Below are 16804 nucleotides of genomic sequence, written 5' to 3' on the forward strand. Positions count from 1 at the left end.
AAAACAGTGCTCATAGCACGATCGTTATAACAAACTTTTCTAGCTGAAGTGTGGAGCCGAAATTAATTACGCACGAGTTGCAAAGAATATTGTTTCAGGTAACATACGTCAGTGTTGTGCGCAGCTGATATTTGGTGGTTTCAATGATCATTTTGCTGAAGATAACTGTTTCCATCATAATCCATAGTTGTATAGAATCTGTTGTATGAACTGTGATTTAGTGACACTTACACAACTTACAGACAACACTTTAACACGACGTTAACTTGGAGTTCTTTAGCAACTTGACCAATTCTTTAGCCGGGAGAAAATTCATTTAGTAATTACTCAATGTAATAAAATAAGATTATCATTTTCATTTACAAATTAGTTAAATACCAAACCACTGAATAAATTAGCGAACGCCACAGTACCTCTTCCACATGTAAGTGATACCTCCTCCTTTTTACCATATTCAGGAAGTCGTCATTCAAATACATGTCCAGCCACCCTGCATGATTCCCTTAAATCGTTCCAGGCAAATGCTGGGATAGTTATTTTGAAAGGGCCCAATCGATTTCCTTCCCCATAACTGAAACAACCTCCATCTCCAATGACCTCATTGTCAATGGGACGTTAAACCTTACTCTTTCTTTTTTTTTCTCCTTTCAGTGTAGCTAGCCAGCAATTGCTGGATGCTAAGGCATATCCATGCAGGTTTAGCATTGTTATTTCATTAGACAAATGGTGTTCACAAATACATATTGGATGTACATGTTTTATGGGCTGCAATTCGTCTAAACAAATAAGACACTCATTGATTTTATTTTTTAATCCTCTGATATTTTGGTGTGTGAAGTTCACATTGCTTTTTATCTTCACATATTATAGACTCCAAATTTACAGGTATAGTTTTTTTTATGTTGATAGTCTGAAATTTATAAGTTCACACTATAAAAGTGTGAATAATTAAATACAAGCAAATACATATTCTGACAAATCATTTCTCTTAATTTTCAGCAGCTCTCATTAGCCTTCAATGTTATTCTGACGTTAAAGAGGTTTATTACATCTGTACCTGCAAATCGTGATGTGATGTATACCAGAGGTTACTTTTCCTTAGATTACCTATCATTTATGCCCCACTAGGAGGTACTGATAAAACAAATCTTTCTTTTCTATTAATTTCGATCGAAATGATCATCATCGAGCAATGGAAAATCGTTATGGCAGCTTATATTGCACCATTTTTACTGTGACCACAACAAAAAATAAAATTATACATGTTCATAATGCGTCACTGTAGTCAGTTATAAAATGTATGTATCCAAGTGAGCAACCTTAGTAAACTGTAGTGAGATATTTTACTGTAGAAGTTGCTTAAACAATTTTGTGTTGCTTGACGATGATCGTTTCGACCACAACAGCTTATGAAGATTTATTTTGTCTGCAATTCCTGAATGGTTATGATTTATCAGGTTCCATTCCGCTACTTCGATGCAGAAAGGGAAAACTGCATTTTCGTCTAAAAATTTGTGAACCATATTTTTAACTGTTGGAATAAATTTACAGCAGATGTTCTTTCTTCAGATCTGTTTTTAGAGCTCATGTATCATACTTTTTCGGATGGATAGATACATACGATGGTTATGAACGAACACTGTATTCGACTTCGCAGGTACTTAGCTTTGAACAGAGGTCTCTGAATTTCTGTGTGTGATATCGCCCTTCACAAGCATCACCGTGTTTTTGTTTGCACATCTGTGTTTGTGAGATATGGAGGACGAGTTGGAGGATCGTGTGCTGTATCAAACATACATATCGCATATGAAACTGATATCGCGGTTTGCTGTTGGCGTTCCCTTGAACACAAATTCTATAAGCTGCATGTGGCGTTTCTTACGAATATATGTCTTGAAACCAGAAGTGTTGTTGTTTAGTGCAATTCTATTTTTAATCTTAATTTATGTACAAGCTCTTGATGTATGGAGTCGTTCTCTGCTCGGTAGATTACAGTATACTGCTTTAGGTCGCTCAGCTGCACAAGTGCAGAAGTTACAGTATTTGGTCAGTGGACCAGTAACTGGAGGAGAAAAATTGAGCTGGGAACTGCGCGAAGGAAATATAGCGGCATATGCAGTTCAAGGTCGGAGGCCACGAATGGAAGACCGCTTTGTTGTGAATGAAGATATTAATAAGACTGGAGTGTCGCTGTACGCAGTATTCGATGGCCACGGAGGCGAGGTTACTATTCCTACAGTTTTCATTATAACTTGTGCTGTCAGTAATTGTAGTTGCGCCAGCACCATTTGCTGATGCCACAAATTCTACTTAGGGATTTTGTAAGGGTACTTTATACAAGTGAGCAGAGCACAGCACCTCTGTTTGCAGTTTGAACATGTATCATGCTCGATATAATCAATCTGTAATATTAAAATTGTGGATTTCCTGTCCCAAACTTGAGCTTTGGATACCGGCAGAGACTTGATACAGTTAACCAAAAGAGAGTTACATATCACAGTTTGCTCCCCTCTATGAGAAATCAGTAGTAATAGTTATTTGTTATTGACAGTTTTACTAAGTAGTAAGTACTGTACATGTCATAGTATATAAACAAGCAAACCTCCGACAGACATAACACAGTTACTACTAACAATATTTACCAGGAAAAACGCGTTTGTAGAGCATATCACAACTGACATTACTACAAACCTTCCTTAGTAATCTTTGCTTCTGCTGTCTGCTATTTATGTGAAAGCATTTGAACAAACTGAATGTTCAGTATCAGAAACATTCCAGGAGGAAAACATATCAATGAAATACGGTATACAAGTATTTAATTTTTTTTTAATTCCCTTCTCCAGTAATTAGTTTCTAAAGATGTTGGTGTTAGGTAGACTATGTATTTTCATGTTTATTTTTGAGCATTATTTTTCCTGTTTATTATGTGTGGTAACTTGTTGTTTACGATTCAACCAGCTGTTATGGGATCCTTTAAAGGTAATTCAGGATTGTCCTTGTTTCATGAACTTGTGATCCAATCTTGTATCTGTGTATGTCTTTGTCAATAAAGCTGGGTCAGTGTGTGATTGTGTGCCCCTGCCCCTCCTGAAATCTTCTTTGTTGTGATAGACTGATCTGTAGTTTAAGCCAAGGTCTGGATTAGTTTTGCACATGAAAATTTGGCTGGGTGGTTGCAAACTCAATGAATGTGAATATAACATAAATATTGTGGTAACAGTTTTTTCCAGAAATAGCCATATAAAGAGGAATATTCAGCATGAGTTGTCGGCTTTGACCTGTGATATAGGTAACATGTGATACTGGTAAACACAACAAACAATATGGCGACTATAAAGTGATATCAATGGTGATTTTTTACAAACTGCTACAGATCAGTTTGTCACTGCTACCAGATATTTTTTTCTAAGTTTCACATTTGTCGGCTTTGCAAACTAACAAGCTATCTGTTACTTTCCAACATAAACTAGTCTTTGGCCAGAGATACATATCAGTCTGTCACCACAACCTGGTTTCAAAGTTATATGAACTTGGTTTTGCTTCGTCAACTCACAACCACATGGAGGCTTTTTAGGCTAGGCAGTAGTGCGAGGTGTCCTGATGAACACTCACCATTCGACATGCATGCAAGGAAATCAGAACATGCTGAGTGTAAAGACACTTCAGCTATCATCAGATTAGCAGTAAATTTTCAGAGTGTTCGGAATCAAGTTCCTGAATTTACTGCCCTCCAGGAAGCGTGTGGCATGCAAATTATTCTCGGGACTGAGACCTGGCTGAACTCTGAGATAGGAAGTTCTGAAATATTTAGTGAGGGTTGGAACATGTATTGGAAAGACAGATTAGACACCGTGGGAGATGGTGTCTTCATTGCAGTTGACAAAAATATTGTGTCTACTGAGGTCAAAGTAGTGTGATTGTGAAGTTATCTGGACATGTTTAACAGGGCTAGGAGAAATAAAGTTAATTTTTTGGTGTTATTACTGGCCACCAGGTTCCACCGTGACAGTTCTAGAATCATTCAAAGGGAGTCCACATTCTGTATCGCAGAAGTACCCGGATCATGCTATATTAGTCGGAGGCGACTTCAACCTACCTAGTATAGACTGGGATGTCTATGGATTCATTACAGGTGGTACATACAAGCCGTCGTGTGAATTACTTTTGAACACATTATCCAAAAACTGTCTTGAGCAGCTAAATCGACAGCCAATGCGTAATGGAAATATTTTAGATCTGGTAGCCACGAACAGACCAGACATCATCGACGGTGTCAGTGTTGAGACAGGGATTGGTGATCATGATGTCATTATGACTATGGTTACGAAAGTTAAAAAGTCTGTCAAGAAGGCTAGGAGAGTATTCTTACTAGAAAGAGCAGATAAGCAGTTGTTAGCATCCCACTTAGTAAATGAATCAACTTCATTTACTTCAGGTATGATGGACGTGGAAGGATTATGGGCAAATTTTAAACACATTGTAAATCATGCATTGGACAAGCATGTGCCAAAAAAGTGGGTTATGGACGGAAAAGACCCACCATGATTTAACAGTGCAATTTGGAGAATGCTCAGGAAGCAAAGACAGTTGCACTCGTGGTACAAGAGAGATCGGGAGAATGAGGACAGGCAAAAGTTAGTAGAGATTCGTGCTGCTGTGAAAAGAGCGATGCACGAAGAATACAACCACTACCACCATCATACCTTAGCTAAAGATCGTGCTGAAAACCCAAGGAAATTCTGGTCTTACGTAAAATCGGTAAGCGGGTCGAAGGCTTCCATCCAGTCACTCACTGATCAGTCTGGCCTGGCAACAGAAGACAGCAAAATGAAAGCTGAACTTTTAAATTTAGCATTTGAGAAATCTTTCACACAGGAGGATCATACAAACATACTGCTGTTTGAGTTTCGTACAGATTCCCATATGGAGGACATAGTGATAGACATCCCTGGGGTTGTGAAGCAGCTAAATGGGTTGAAAATAAATAAATTGCCAGGTCCTGATGGGATTCCAATTCGGTTTTACAGAGAGTACTCTACTGCATTGGCTCCTTACTTAGCTTGCATTTATCGCGAATCTCTTGCCCAACGTAAAGTCCCGAGCGACTGGAAAAAAGCGCAGGTGATGCCTCTATATAAGAAGAGTAGAAGGACGGATCCTCAAAATTACAGACCAATATCCTTTGTTGCAGGATTCTCGAACATATTCTCAGTTCGAATATGATGAATTTCCTTGAGACAGAGAAGTTGCTGTCCATGCATCAGTACGCCTTTAGAAGCCATCGCTCCTGCGAAATGCAACTCACCCTTTTTCCACATGATATCTTGCGAACCATGGATGAAGGGTATCAGACGGGTGCCATATTCCTTGACTTCCGGAAAGTGTTTGACTCGCCCCACTGCAGACATAACTAAGGTACGAGCGTATGGGATTGGTTCACAAATATGTGAGTGGCTCGAAGACTTCTTAAGTAATAGAACCCAGTACGTTGTCCTCTATGGTGAGTGTATCATCTGGAGTGCCCCAGGGAAGTGTGGTAGGTCCGCTGTTGTTTTCTATCTACATAAATGATCTTTTGGATAGGGTGGATAGCAATGTGCGGCTGTTTGCTGATGATGCTGTGGTGTACGGGAAGGTGTCGTCGTTGAGTGACTGTAGGAGGATACAAGATGACTTGGACAGGATTTGTGATTGGTGTAAAGAATGGCAGCTAACTCTAAATATAGATAAATGTAAATTAATGCAGATGAATAGGAAAAAGAATCCCGTAATGTTTGAATACTCCATTAGTAGTGTAGCGCTTGACACAGTCACGTTGATTAAATATTTGGGCGTAACATTGCAGAGCGATATGAAGTGAAGTGGGACAAGCATGTAATGGCAGTTGTGTGGAAGGCGGATAGTCGTCTTCAGTTCATTGGTAGAATTTTGGGAAGATGTGGTTCATCAGTTAAGGAGATCACTTATAAAACACTAATAGTGTTTTGCGGAACCACAGAACTATTACAAATTTTGTGCAGTAACTAAAATAGTGCATCAAAACTGTATTTCACATACCTCAGTGAATTTCTGTAAGCATTGTAACCCATTCATTATATTGCAGGCAGTGGCAAAAATACTGGTCCTATATTCTGGGATAAATGGCTTAAAGTTAACACCAGCCACTGCTGCATAGTTTTTTTATTGGTTCCATAAATCAGCGTCTTCTAATGATGCAGTTAGACGCACTTCACCAACCGAGAACAATCCTGTGTCCCATATCAACGGGAGGCAAATTAAGGAAATGTTAGGGAGATTTGTGTAATACCCAGAGTTTTCTTTGGTCCTCACCTCTACTACACAGGGGCTGTAGTATCGACAGTTATTTGGATTTCTGCCTAGTCCAAGTATCATTACGGAGAACATGTCAGAGATAGTTGGGCTCCATATGAATGCTGCAGCTTGCCCCCACATTAGGCGCAGTGGCTGTGGCAGTCACATGAGATAACGCTGCCCTCTTAATGCCACAGCCTGGCTGTTGTTAGCTAGTGTCTCGCTAGTATCTGAAGCTTTGTTACATCCATTGAACATTTGACCTTGCCTGAGTTATGTTTGTGATCTGGATTGCACCCTTACTTGTTGTCTACAATTAAGATGACTGCTATGCTCTGAACTTATTTTGGTTATTCATTCACTTCATGAGGTCTGCTGCCATTTAGCTCCAGAACACTTATTTCGTTCTACTGATCTCTATGTTATCACCATTCTGAATTACCATAAATTTTGATCTGCCTATGCAGATTGGGATAGAAAAGGGCCACATAGACCTACCACTGAAAGGCCAAGCAGTGATAGATCGTACAGTTTGCGAAGCAGACAAAATCATTGGAGAGGATAGTAGTTGAGGTACCTTCGTTATCACCGGTGCGTGACTCACAGCATTTTGCGTAACACACCTGTTTTAGGCAGTTCATGGTCATTTTTGCTTGAACACTAATCAATTAACTGCAAATTAGCCTCATTGACATTGTTTTAATTTCAGTATCTGCTACATTATAACTATTGCAAGTTCCCTTTAAGACCAGAAATTACAGTGCCCAAGAAAGTGATTTGTGTAAATAAGGAGAGAGAAACTTCTCTTTCTGAATTACCCAAACATTTTGTGTTACAATATACTTGTTTAGCCATTTGTACAGCTTAAAGGCATATTCTAAAGGGAAAAAAATACTGTAAAGTAGCTAATATTCCTCAATTTTATCAGGAATTTTGGTTTGTTACATAGTTAACCACACAAGGGCCCTAAAGATGGAGAAATCGCATATTACAAAATATTCACATTATGTGACAAATCTTCTGTACATTAGTTTGTTTGCTAAAAAACTGCCAATGTAGTAGGATCATCTTGCCACCAATAAATCATTTAGGGTACTTTATTAGAAGTTAAACTTTTTATGACTGCTGGCAAGTGGTTAAAAATGTGGATTCTTGGATAAAATATACATTTCTGGATGAGTAAATGATTTTAAGTTATTAGGTAGGTTGTTGTTATTCGTAGTATTGATTCTGTGAACAGTTTTCTTATAAAATGGGGACATTATTAATAAACATAATATTTTTCATTCATATCAAGAGCACTGTAAACTTATGTCTATATCTTATTTTTGAACAGTATCCTAAAGTATTAATCATTTGCCTTATTAACTGTTGTCTTCACCTCAGTTGGATTTGATTTTATATCAGTGTCAATATTAATACAGACATAAGGCTAGAGCCCTTTGAATATTGGTTTTGTAACTAATGAGACCTGCCTATTTCTTGGTTTTATAATTAATTAGACCTGCCTGTAAAGATAATATCAACATCAGTTTTTGAGCAGTTGCTTATCCTAGTGCGTAAGTTAACAGTATGAATTATGGGAAGAGGGAGACTGCAAAAGGAGCTCTTTTGTAGCTGGTTACTGTGTGATCTTCGAAGGGATCTCCACTTTTTTTTACTAACACCTCCAATCAATTGCCCCTGGCTAAGATTCCCATATCACGTACACAAACCAGTTCCTTCATCACCTCTCAACTGGTCCTACCGTATTACCTCCCGGATCCCTACTCATCACTGTTGAACTCCCTCCTTTTACATCATCATCCCTCATGTCTTTGCTCTTGCCACTGTTGAATCTTACCTCATAATGTCTTACAGACTCCAAACCCACCAGCTCATTCATTATGCACCTGACAAACTATATCCTTCAACTATAACTATGCTCTTGCAAGGGGGAGGCAGGCAAATCAGTGACACAGCTGTGGGAACCTGTATGGCGTCCCAATGTGCTAACATTTTTTTTTAATCATCGGTCTTGTGGCTGGTTTGATATAGCCTGCCATGAACTCCTCTCCTGTGCCAATCTCTTCAGACATAGTAGCATTTGCCTTCTACACTTTCAGTTGTTTGTCGGATGTATTCCAATCTCTGTATTCTGCTGCAGTTTCTTCTCGCTACAGCTCCCCATAATAACACGGACATTATTCTATGGTATCTTAACACATGTCCAATTGTTCTATCCCTTCTTCTTGTGTGTTTAAAGTCAACTTAATTTTAAATATTGTTATGTAGCACCACTTCTCAAATGCTTAGATTATTTTCTTTTCTGGTTTCCTCACAGTACATGATTTACAACCACACGATGTTGTGCTTCAAATGTACATTCTCAGAAATTTCTTCCTCAAATTAAGGTCTATGTTCGATGATAGTAGACTTCTTTTGGCCAGGAATGCCTTCTTTCTTTGTGCTAGTTTACTTTTGTCCTCCTTGCTTCGTCCGTCACAGTTTATTTTGCTTTCAAAGCAGCAGAATTCCTCAATTTCGTGTACTACTTGACCCCAATTCCGATGTTAAGTGTCTCACTGTTCTCATTTCTGCAACTTCTCATTGCTTTCATCTTTCTTCACTTTACTCTCAATCCATATTCTGTACTGATTAGTCTGCTCATTCCATTCACTTTCAATGATGATAGCAGTGGCAGCAACAACTGTTTATTCCTAAGGCCAAACTGAGTGTCATCTGACAAATCCGTGATTTTCTTTTCCATCCTTTTTATGGGACGTCTAAAGGAAACCTTCCTGACCACACCAAGATTCTAAACCCCATTTCTGATTCAGGTTTATTGATGCAAGCTTCACAATATGGATGCAGGGCTAAGAGACATTATCCTCCTCCCGTCAAAGTCTCAATGCCTTCTCTCCTTATCTACTTCACTTGGTCCTCCCTAGCCCAATGTGCCGTTTTCTTGGATGATGTCTCCGATGGTTCCATAAAACTCTGTCCCTGTCAAGACATATAATCAGAAACAGACCTCCATTTTAATAGCCGCAATCCCTTCCATACTAGAATGTCTCTGTCACACGTTGTGGATTGTGCATCTGCAGGGAGGACCAATTCCTTGTCCTGTATGCTGGAGACCATTCTAAAGTCTGCAGTGACAGGCAATACCCTCCAGATCTTGTCTCCAAACAGATCTGCACATATCATCATGTGCCCTTACTCCTTCAACCAATCCCATGAATGAGCTGCAGAGGAACAACCCAATATCACTCTGGACCATAACCAGCTGGTGTCTTCCTCAGGGCATAGATTAGCTTTCCTTATTCCCTGAAATAAGGATCACCCTTCTCATCTCTCCCAAGGCTGTATTTTGCCATTCACACAGTCAAGAAATATTCAGGTCCACGCTTATGCCACACTTGCTTCAAACTATGTACCAGATTGGTCATATTCCTGTGAAAGACCCAGGTGCAAGACCTGTCTTTTGCACTCACTCAGCACATCTTACTACAGTCTGATTACAGCAACATTCTACCCTGTCACAGACAGGAACACCTGTGAAAGCAGTCATGTCGTATTCCAGTTCTGGTGTAACTTTTAAATAGCCCTTCATGTGGACACGACAATGACCAGCAGCCTACCCTGTTGAAGTGCCAAAAGTGGAGTTCAGCACATAGAAGCATAACGCCCTTGACCTCTTTGGCTGCTTCAGAACCCCTGTCTTGTGGATCCTCCTCTCCCTGCCCCTCCTGCCCCTGCTTACAAAACACTCGTTCGACCTATACTTGAGTATTGCTCATCAATGTGGGATCCGTACCAGATCGGGTTGACGGAGGAGATAGAGAAGATCCAAAGAAGAGCGTCGCGTTTCGTCACAGGGTTATTTGGTAACCGTGATAGCGTTACGGAGATGTTTAATACACTCAAGTGGCAGACTATGCAAGAGAGGCGCTCTGCATCGCGGTGTAGCTTGCTCGCCCGGTTTTGAGAGGGTGCGTTTCTGGATGAGGTATCGAGTATATTGCTTCCCCCTACTTATACCTCCCGAGGAGATCACGAATGTAAAATTAGAGAGATTAGAGCGCGCACGGAGGCTTTCAGACAGTCGTTCTTCCCGCGAACCATACGCGACTGGAACAGGAAAGGGAGGTAATGACAGTGGCACGTAAAGTGCCCTCCGCCACACACCGTTGGGTGGCTTGCGGAGTATGAATGTAGATGTAGATGTAGATGTACCAGCTTTTTTGACTTACATGGATGGATGGTACCCATGAAACTTATCCTTTGATCTTGCAACGCTTGTAACCTCAAACTCCAGTAGCCGTGTTTACATCCATTTCTACCTATCTTTGTGCATCTCCCAGCTGCCATACTCCTTCATTCTACCCTCCCTCAATCTCTCCCTCCCTCTCTACCCCCTCTTGTCTGCAACCACAGTGGGGCTCGTTTCTCCAGTCTCTCTCTTCCTGTATATTGATCTCACTCTCCCAATTAAATCCTCTTCTTCATTGCATGTTACACTCACCTTCTGCCTGCTCCAGTGCAAGCTCAATGGCACCACCTTTCCTATCCTGCCCCAGTGCAAGCTCAATGGCACCACCTTTCCTATCCTGCCCCATTGCTGCCTGCAAGGATGCTGGGAGGTTCTACAGACATGTTAAGTAACTGACAATAGATGAGCTGGTAGTTGTCCATGAAAATTTGACATTTAGCTATTCACCAAAGCATTGGAGCTTACTTCTAAGCATCTCAAGAATATGAAAACTCTCTCCCCAGTATTACCAGGAACAAAACCTAGTAAGATGTAATTTCCATGGGCTCCAAATGAGGAAGTTAATACATGTCAAAGAACTCAGGTTCCCCACTTATATCTAAATGTGTTAGAGTCAAACTTGGATGTTTACTCAGAATGACAGCAAGGCATTAAAAGAGCAGTAGTTGGTGTCAAACGGAGTGCAAGATAAGGATAATCATGACAGATCAGCAGTAACCTAATGTATGTGAGCATGAGTCGAAGAACCACCTTCTTCAGACTGAGTATTGATTTTCTTCATGACATTTTCATGATAAAGGGTGATTTTTCATTACTTTCAAATTAGAGCAACTTCTAAGTGACTGTATCTAATTCATTACTTGTATGCAAAAAAGTACGTTACAGGGTCAATCCATATGAAGTGGGCCAGTGATGGTTGCTTGACCATTTTTAAATATTTTAAACTTTTTTATATCTGATTACCCTATATTTGAGAAGTACAAAACAGTTTTTTAAAATAATTTATCTTGCACCTTTACTGGACTGTGGCCATTTTTATTTGTAGGTGCGCGACAATTTTTCAGTCTGCAGACATTAGCGAAAATTTGAATGTCTGTGCGCTCGGTTAAGTTACAACGTTGCAATTGACATGATTGTTTTTAGAAAAGTGTCCTCTACAACATTGTCCATTACACAAAATACCCCAAATTCAAAAATAACCAGTCAATACGACCTCCAAAATTTGGTATCCAAATTTTCAAATATCCACTTTTTAGGCCCAAGAATAACAAACAAGGAGTGATTTATGAATGTCTATTTTTTCCTATTGTTAGATATCATAAAATACTAGCTTCATATAGAGCAAGAACACTTAACAAACATTTCCTTAATTTTTTTATGAATTTTAGAAATTTGAAAATTATCATTTTTTTTTTTTTTTAAAGTTTGGGGTTAGTTATCTCAGGTGGGACTGAATATAAAAATATGATTTTTGCACAGTTTGTACACCTATATGATAGCAGCGTACTGTATTGATATCTGACTGTGAACAAAGATATGAATTTTTGAAAATTAGGAGATAATTCACATTACTGTACAACTGATCTTATGGCTGTTGCCTATTTAAATGGTTTATTGTTTCATTGTGATAAAATTTAATTGTGACATATATTTAGTTAACACCACCACCCAATGTTCATTTAGTTCATTTATTTTTAATAATGCAATATTAAACAATAGGAGTTTTCACTTTTTTTCTATGGTAATAAAAATGCCCATTTACATTTAGGTTTATTGACAATAAAGAAGTACATTGTTGTTGGGTGTGGCATTGTAGAATTACATTATTGCTGGGTGTGGCATTGTTGTATTCAGTCTGTTCTGAAACCTCTGTTAGAGTGGATGTACATACTTCATCGAGAGTGTAGAATGTGTTACGTGCTTTGTTCTGGGTGTAATCTGTAATTAATTTTGAAAGATTAACTGGAATTCAATAACATGAATGAACAGTGCTCTGTTGGACAGATAGCAAGTGAAGTGTGTCACAAAACAGTTTACGTGTCAGTTTCAAAAAACTTGAAAAATGCAATGACTTTGATGAAGTTAGACAAACTTTGTTCAAATTCCGAGTAAGTTGTTCTGTAACATCAGTGTGTGAGTATCATGAGAAGAAATATATTCAAGAGTACAACCACATTTTTGGAAGAAAGTGCTGTAATCCACTTACAATTCGTAAAAAGCCTATTACTAAAGGTTTGAGGGAAATAAAACTTGAACATTTGTCCTTGTTATGTTGGAGTGAAACAGCTTCTCAAGTGAAACATAATGTGATTCCAGGAAATTCCCTCTGTCCAAATTGTTACTCAAAAATATTTGTTGTGAATCCAGAACCAGAATCATGTAACCTTGTTAATGACATTTATATTCCTAATGAGGAAGCTGTTAGCATATTGGATTTTGCTTGTTCTAAGTCAGATGTATCTCCTGCTTCAAAAATAATAGAATTAAGTAGCAGAAAAATAAAGGTAGCTATTGAAAATAAGGTACAACAAATTTCAGACAAAATTAGAAAAGACTTGGAATCATACTTTAATAATACCGATACATCCAACACTGAATATTTGAGCTTAATAGAGAAATTAAAAATTAAATAGTCAGTGACATCTAAAGAGGAAAAAGTTAAAATTTTAAGATTGCTCCCTGACTCGTGGTCAAGAGAACAAATAGGCCTAGTTCATGAATTCAGTGTTTCTCGTCGTTTGATTAAACTAACCTGAAAATTAGTGAAAGAGCAAGGCATTCTTCCAGTTTTAGGAAGAAGAAAGGAGTAGGTATAAGTGAAGAAACAATTAAAAAGATCCAGCAGTTTTTTGAAGATGATGAAAACAGTAGAATGTGCCCAGGTTGCAAACATTGCAAAAGAGTTGTTATAAATGGAGTTAAAGTAACAAAGCAGAAACGACTAGTGCTGTCAAGTTTAAATGGATTTTATGTAGCTTTCAAAAATTCTTATCCTGAATGCGAAATTGGAAGGTCAAAATTTTGTGACCTCCACCCTAAGTGGTGTATTTTGGCTGGATCCTCAGGGACACACTCCATATGTGTTTGTCAAACTGATGATTGCGGGTGCAAAACTCAGTGATCTTAATTACAAAGAGTTACTAGATTTAATGGTCTGTGACACTAACAGTTACAAGTGCATGATGAGTTTTTGTAATAAATGCCCTGGTAAGGAAACCATTATTGTATTGTTTCAGGAATATGATTAGGAAATGTCAGACAGTATTACTTTCAAACAGTGGGTCCCAACTGACAGGGCAGAAATGATAACAGTGATGAAATCTCAGTAAGAGTACTTGGAATCTGTAATTGATAACTTACTAAAACTCAAAAGTCACCACTATGTTTCTAAAATCCAAAGTAAGTTTTTGAAGGACGAAAAAGCACAACTTCGTGAAACTGAATTCATAGTGATAGCTGATTTTGCAAAAATTTACATTTGTGATTCAGGATGCAATACAAGGGTACCACTGGGTCAATGATCAGGCAACAGTGCATCCATTTATTCTCTACTTTAAAAATGAGAAAGATGAAGTTTGCAGTTCTTCAGTTTGCATTCTAAACGACTATTTGGAGCACAAAACTTTGGCTGTACATATGTTTCAAAAGTATGTAATAAATTACATAAAAGAAAATTTTCCCAAGGTTGAGAAGCTGATATACTTTTCAGATGGAAGTGGTAGTCAGTATAAGAACAAAAAGAATTTTTCAAATCTGTGCAACCACAAAGTAGACTTTGGGTTGGAGGCTGAATGGCACTTTTTTGCATCTTGCCATGGTAAAAATGCGTGTGATGGAGTAGGAGGTACAACAAAACGTGAAGTAAGTAATGCCAGCCTACAAAAACCAACCACAGACCAAATTCTCACAGTACAGGACATATGTCTTTTGCAAGGATAATATTAAAGGCATTACCTATTTTCTGATCAAGAAATAAGAAATGGTTCTGCATATGAAAACAACACTTAAAACCAGATTTGAATACAAGACATTTCCACAAATTCCTTGGCAGTGCAGAAAACTTAGTTCAATGCTGTGTAACGTCAGAAACCAAAATTTATGAGTATCATTGTGTTAGTAAAATTACATCTCTTTCTTTAACATTGAATGACTTAGTGACATGTGTATATGATGGACAGTGGTGGCTTGCAGGGGTTGAAAGAACAAGTTTGGAAAACAGTGATGTTTTTGTGCATTTTTCCACCCTGCTGGCCCAAGAACATCATTCAAGAAATGACTACCAATGAAAAATGTTTTAAAGAAACTTTCAGTGCTTGAACTTTCCACAGCAACTATGAGGTCTTATTCTATATCACAGAAACTGTCTGAAGAAATAAGTATTCTTAACATTCACCACCAGGTTTAGGAACAGTCGCATCTCGAAGGATGTTAATTGTAAATATTTATTTTAAGTATGTCAAAATAATATAAATATTAATTTCAGTGATGTTTCCACATTTTGTATATAATTCAGTACCTTACTTCAATAATAATGGTTTATATCCCACCAATATCACACATGAATAGGCCACAGCCATCAGATCAGTTGTAGAGTAATGTGAATTATCTCCTAATTTTCAAAAATTCATATCTTTGTTCACAGTCAGATGTCAATACAGTACGTTGCTATCATATAGGTGTACAAACTGTGCAAAAATCATATTTTTATATTCAGTCCCAACTGAGATAACTAACCCCAAACTTGACAAAAAATGAAAATTTTCAAATCTCAAAAATTCATAAAAAATTAAGGAAACATTTGTAAGTGTTCTTGCTCTATATGAGGCTAGTAGTGTATGATATCTGACTATAGGAAAAAAATAGACTCTCATAAATCATTCCTTGTTTGTTATTTTTGGGCCTAAAAAGTGGATATTTGAAAATTTGGATACCAAATTTTGGAGGTCATATTGACTGGTTATTTTTGAATTTGGGGTATTTTGTGTAATGGACAATGTTGTAGAGGACACTTTTCTAAAAACAATCATGTCAATTGCAATGTTGTAACTTAACCCAGTGCAGAGATATTCATATTTTTGCTAACGTCTCTAAACTGAAACATCGTCGCACGCTTACAAACGAAAATGTCCGCCATTCAGTAAAGGTGATATATAAAATTTTTTTAAAAACTGTTTTGAACTTCTAATATATAGGGTAATCACATATAAACAAATTAAAATATTTAAAAATGGTCAAGCAACCAACTTAATTTTTACTGCACCACTTCATTTGGATTGACCCTAAGGCAATGTTGCATTACCATATAAATTAGGTTAGGTAGACACATTTTCTGATTTTTTTCTTTTTTATAATTTGTCCTAACATGAAAAATGATGTGATTGTTGATGTTTTAACACCATCAGCATTAGATACCTCCAAAAACTTTATGTTGACCAAAATCTATATTACATCACAATTATCATTGTTCTTAAAAGTATGTGATTTTCTCATGAATGGGCCAGCCCCTCCTTTCTCTGTAGCTGCTGTATAAAAATAATATTCTAACCAAAATCCTGTAACAACATATATACCCCAGCGGTCCTACAAAAGCCTAATTTAAATATATAAGCCTGTACAATGGAGTCTCAATATTCTGAATCCTGGAATTATGAGTTTCCCATGAATATGAGCCTCCTAAAAAATAAGAAAAGAGCTACTATACAGTGCAGCGATCCTTGATCCATTTCCCTGACCCACTCATAGCTAAACACCTGTCTAACCACTCACTCCTCTTAGTTGTGTTGGTGTCAATCACCCCATGCATATGCTTCTCCTTATTTTTAATTGTTTAAACAAGCAAACCTTTTGTCAAAAGTGTCGGTACAGTACACTGTTGTGTTTTGTTTCCTTTGTTGACTGTATTTGGTTGTACACCTACAGATGAGTGCTGTAACAAATGAAAGGAAATTTAATGTGTGACTTTGAATGTTAAGTGGAAGCACAGAAATTACTTGAGAAAGGAGAAACAGTAAAAATAGTTTTTCTCGAGTGCAGTGTAATTGAAGTTAACGTTGTGACTGGCTAAGAAACTGACTGAATTAAAACAGTTTCTTTGAAAGAAATAATCTCTTAACCGAAAAACTTGAAAAGAAATTGGAGTTTGACAAAGCAAGTGAGGCATTGTTCATGTGACTTATTCTTTTCAACATCGTTTCCTTTCCTTTCCCCACATAAATTTTGATAGTTCAAGTTTTCAAT

At 37.7% G+C, this 16804-nt stretch overlaps 1 protein-coding gene across 1 annotated transcript in view; it reads left to right on the top strand.

Moving 5' to 3' along the window:
- The first annotated feature begins 1691 nt into the window (after window positions 1-1691).
- The window catches only part of LOC126259159 (protein phosphatase 1L), a 69857-nt gene continuing 54744 nt past the window's right edge, over window positions 1692-16804 (top strand). The window contains exon 1 of the mRNA XM_049955708.1: window positions 1692-2223. Coding sequence (XP_049811665.1) covers window positions 1756-2223 — 468 coding nt within the window. The 5' untranslated portion in view covers window positions 1692-1755. The remainder of the gene's footprint in view (window positions 2224-16804) is intronic.

The sequence above is a fragment of the Schistocerca nitens genome, chromosome 1 (genome assembly GCF_023898315.1).
Source record: "Schistocerca nitens isolate TAMUIC-IGC-003100 chromosome 1, iqSchNite1.1, whole genome shotgun sequence".
NCBI classification, from domain to species: domain Eukaryota; kingdom Metazoa; phylum Arthropoda; class Insecta; order Orthoptera; family Acrididae; genus Schistocerca; species Schistocerca nitens.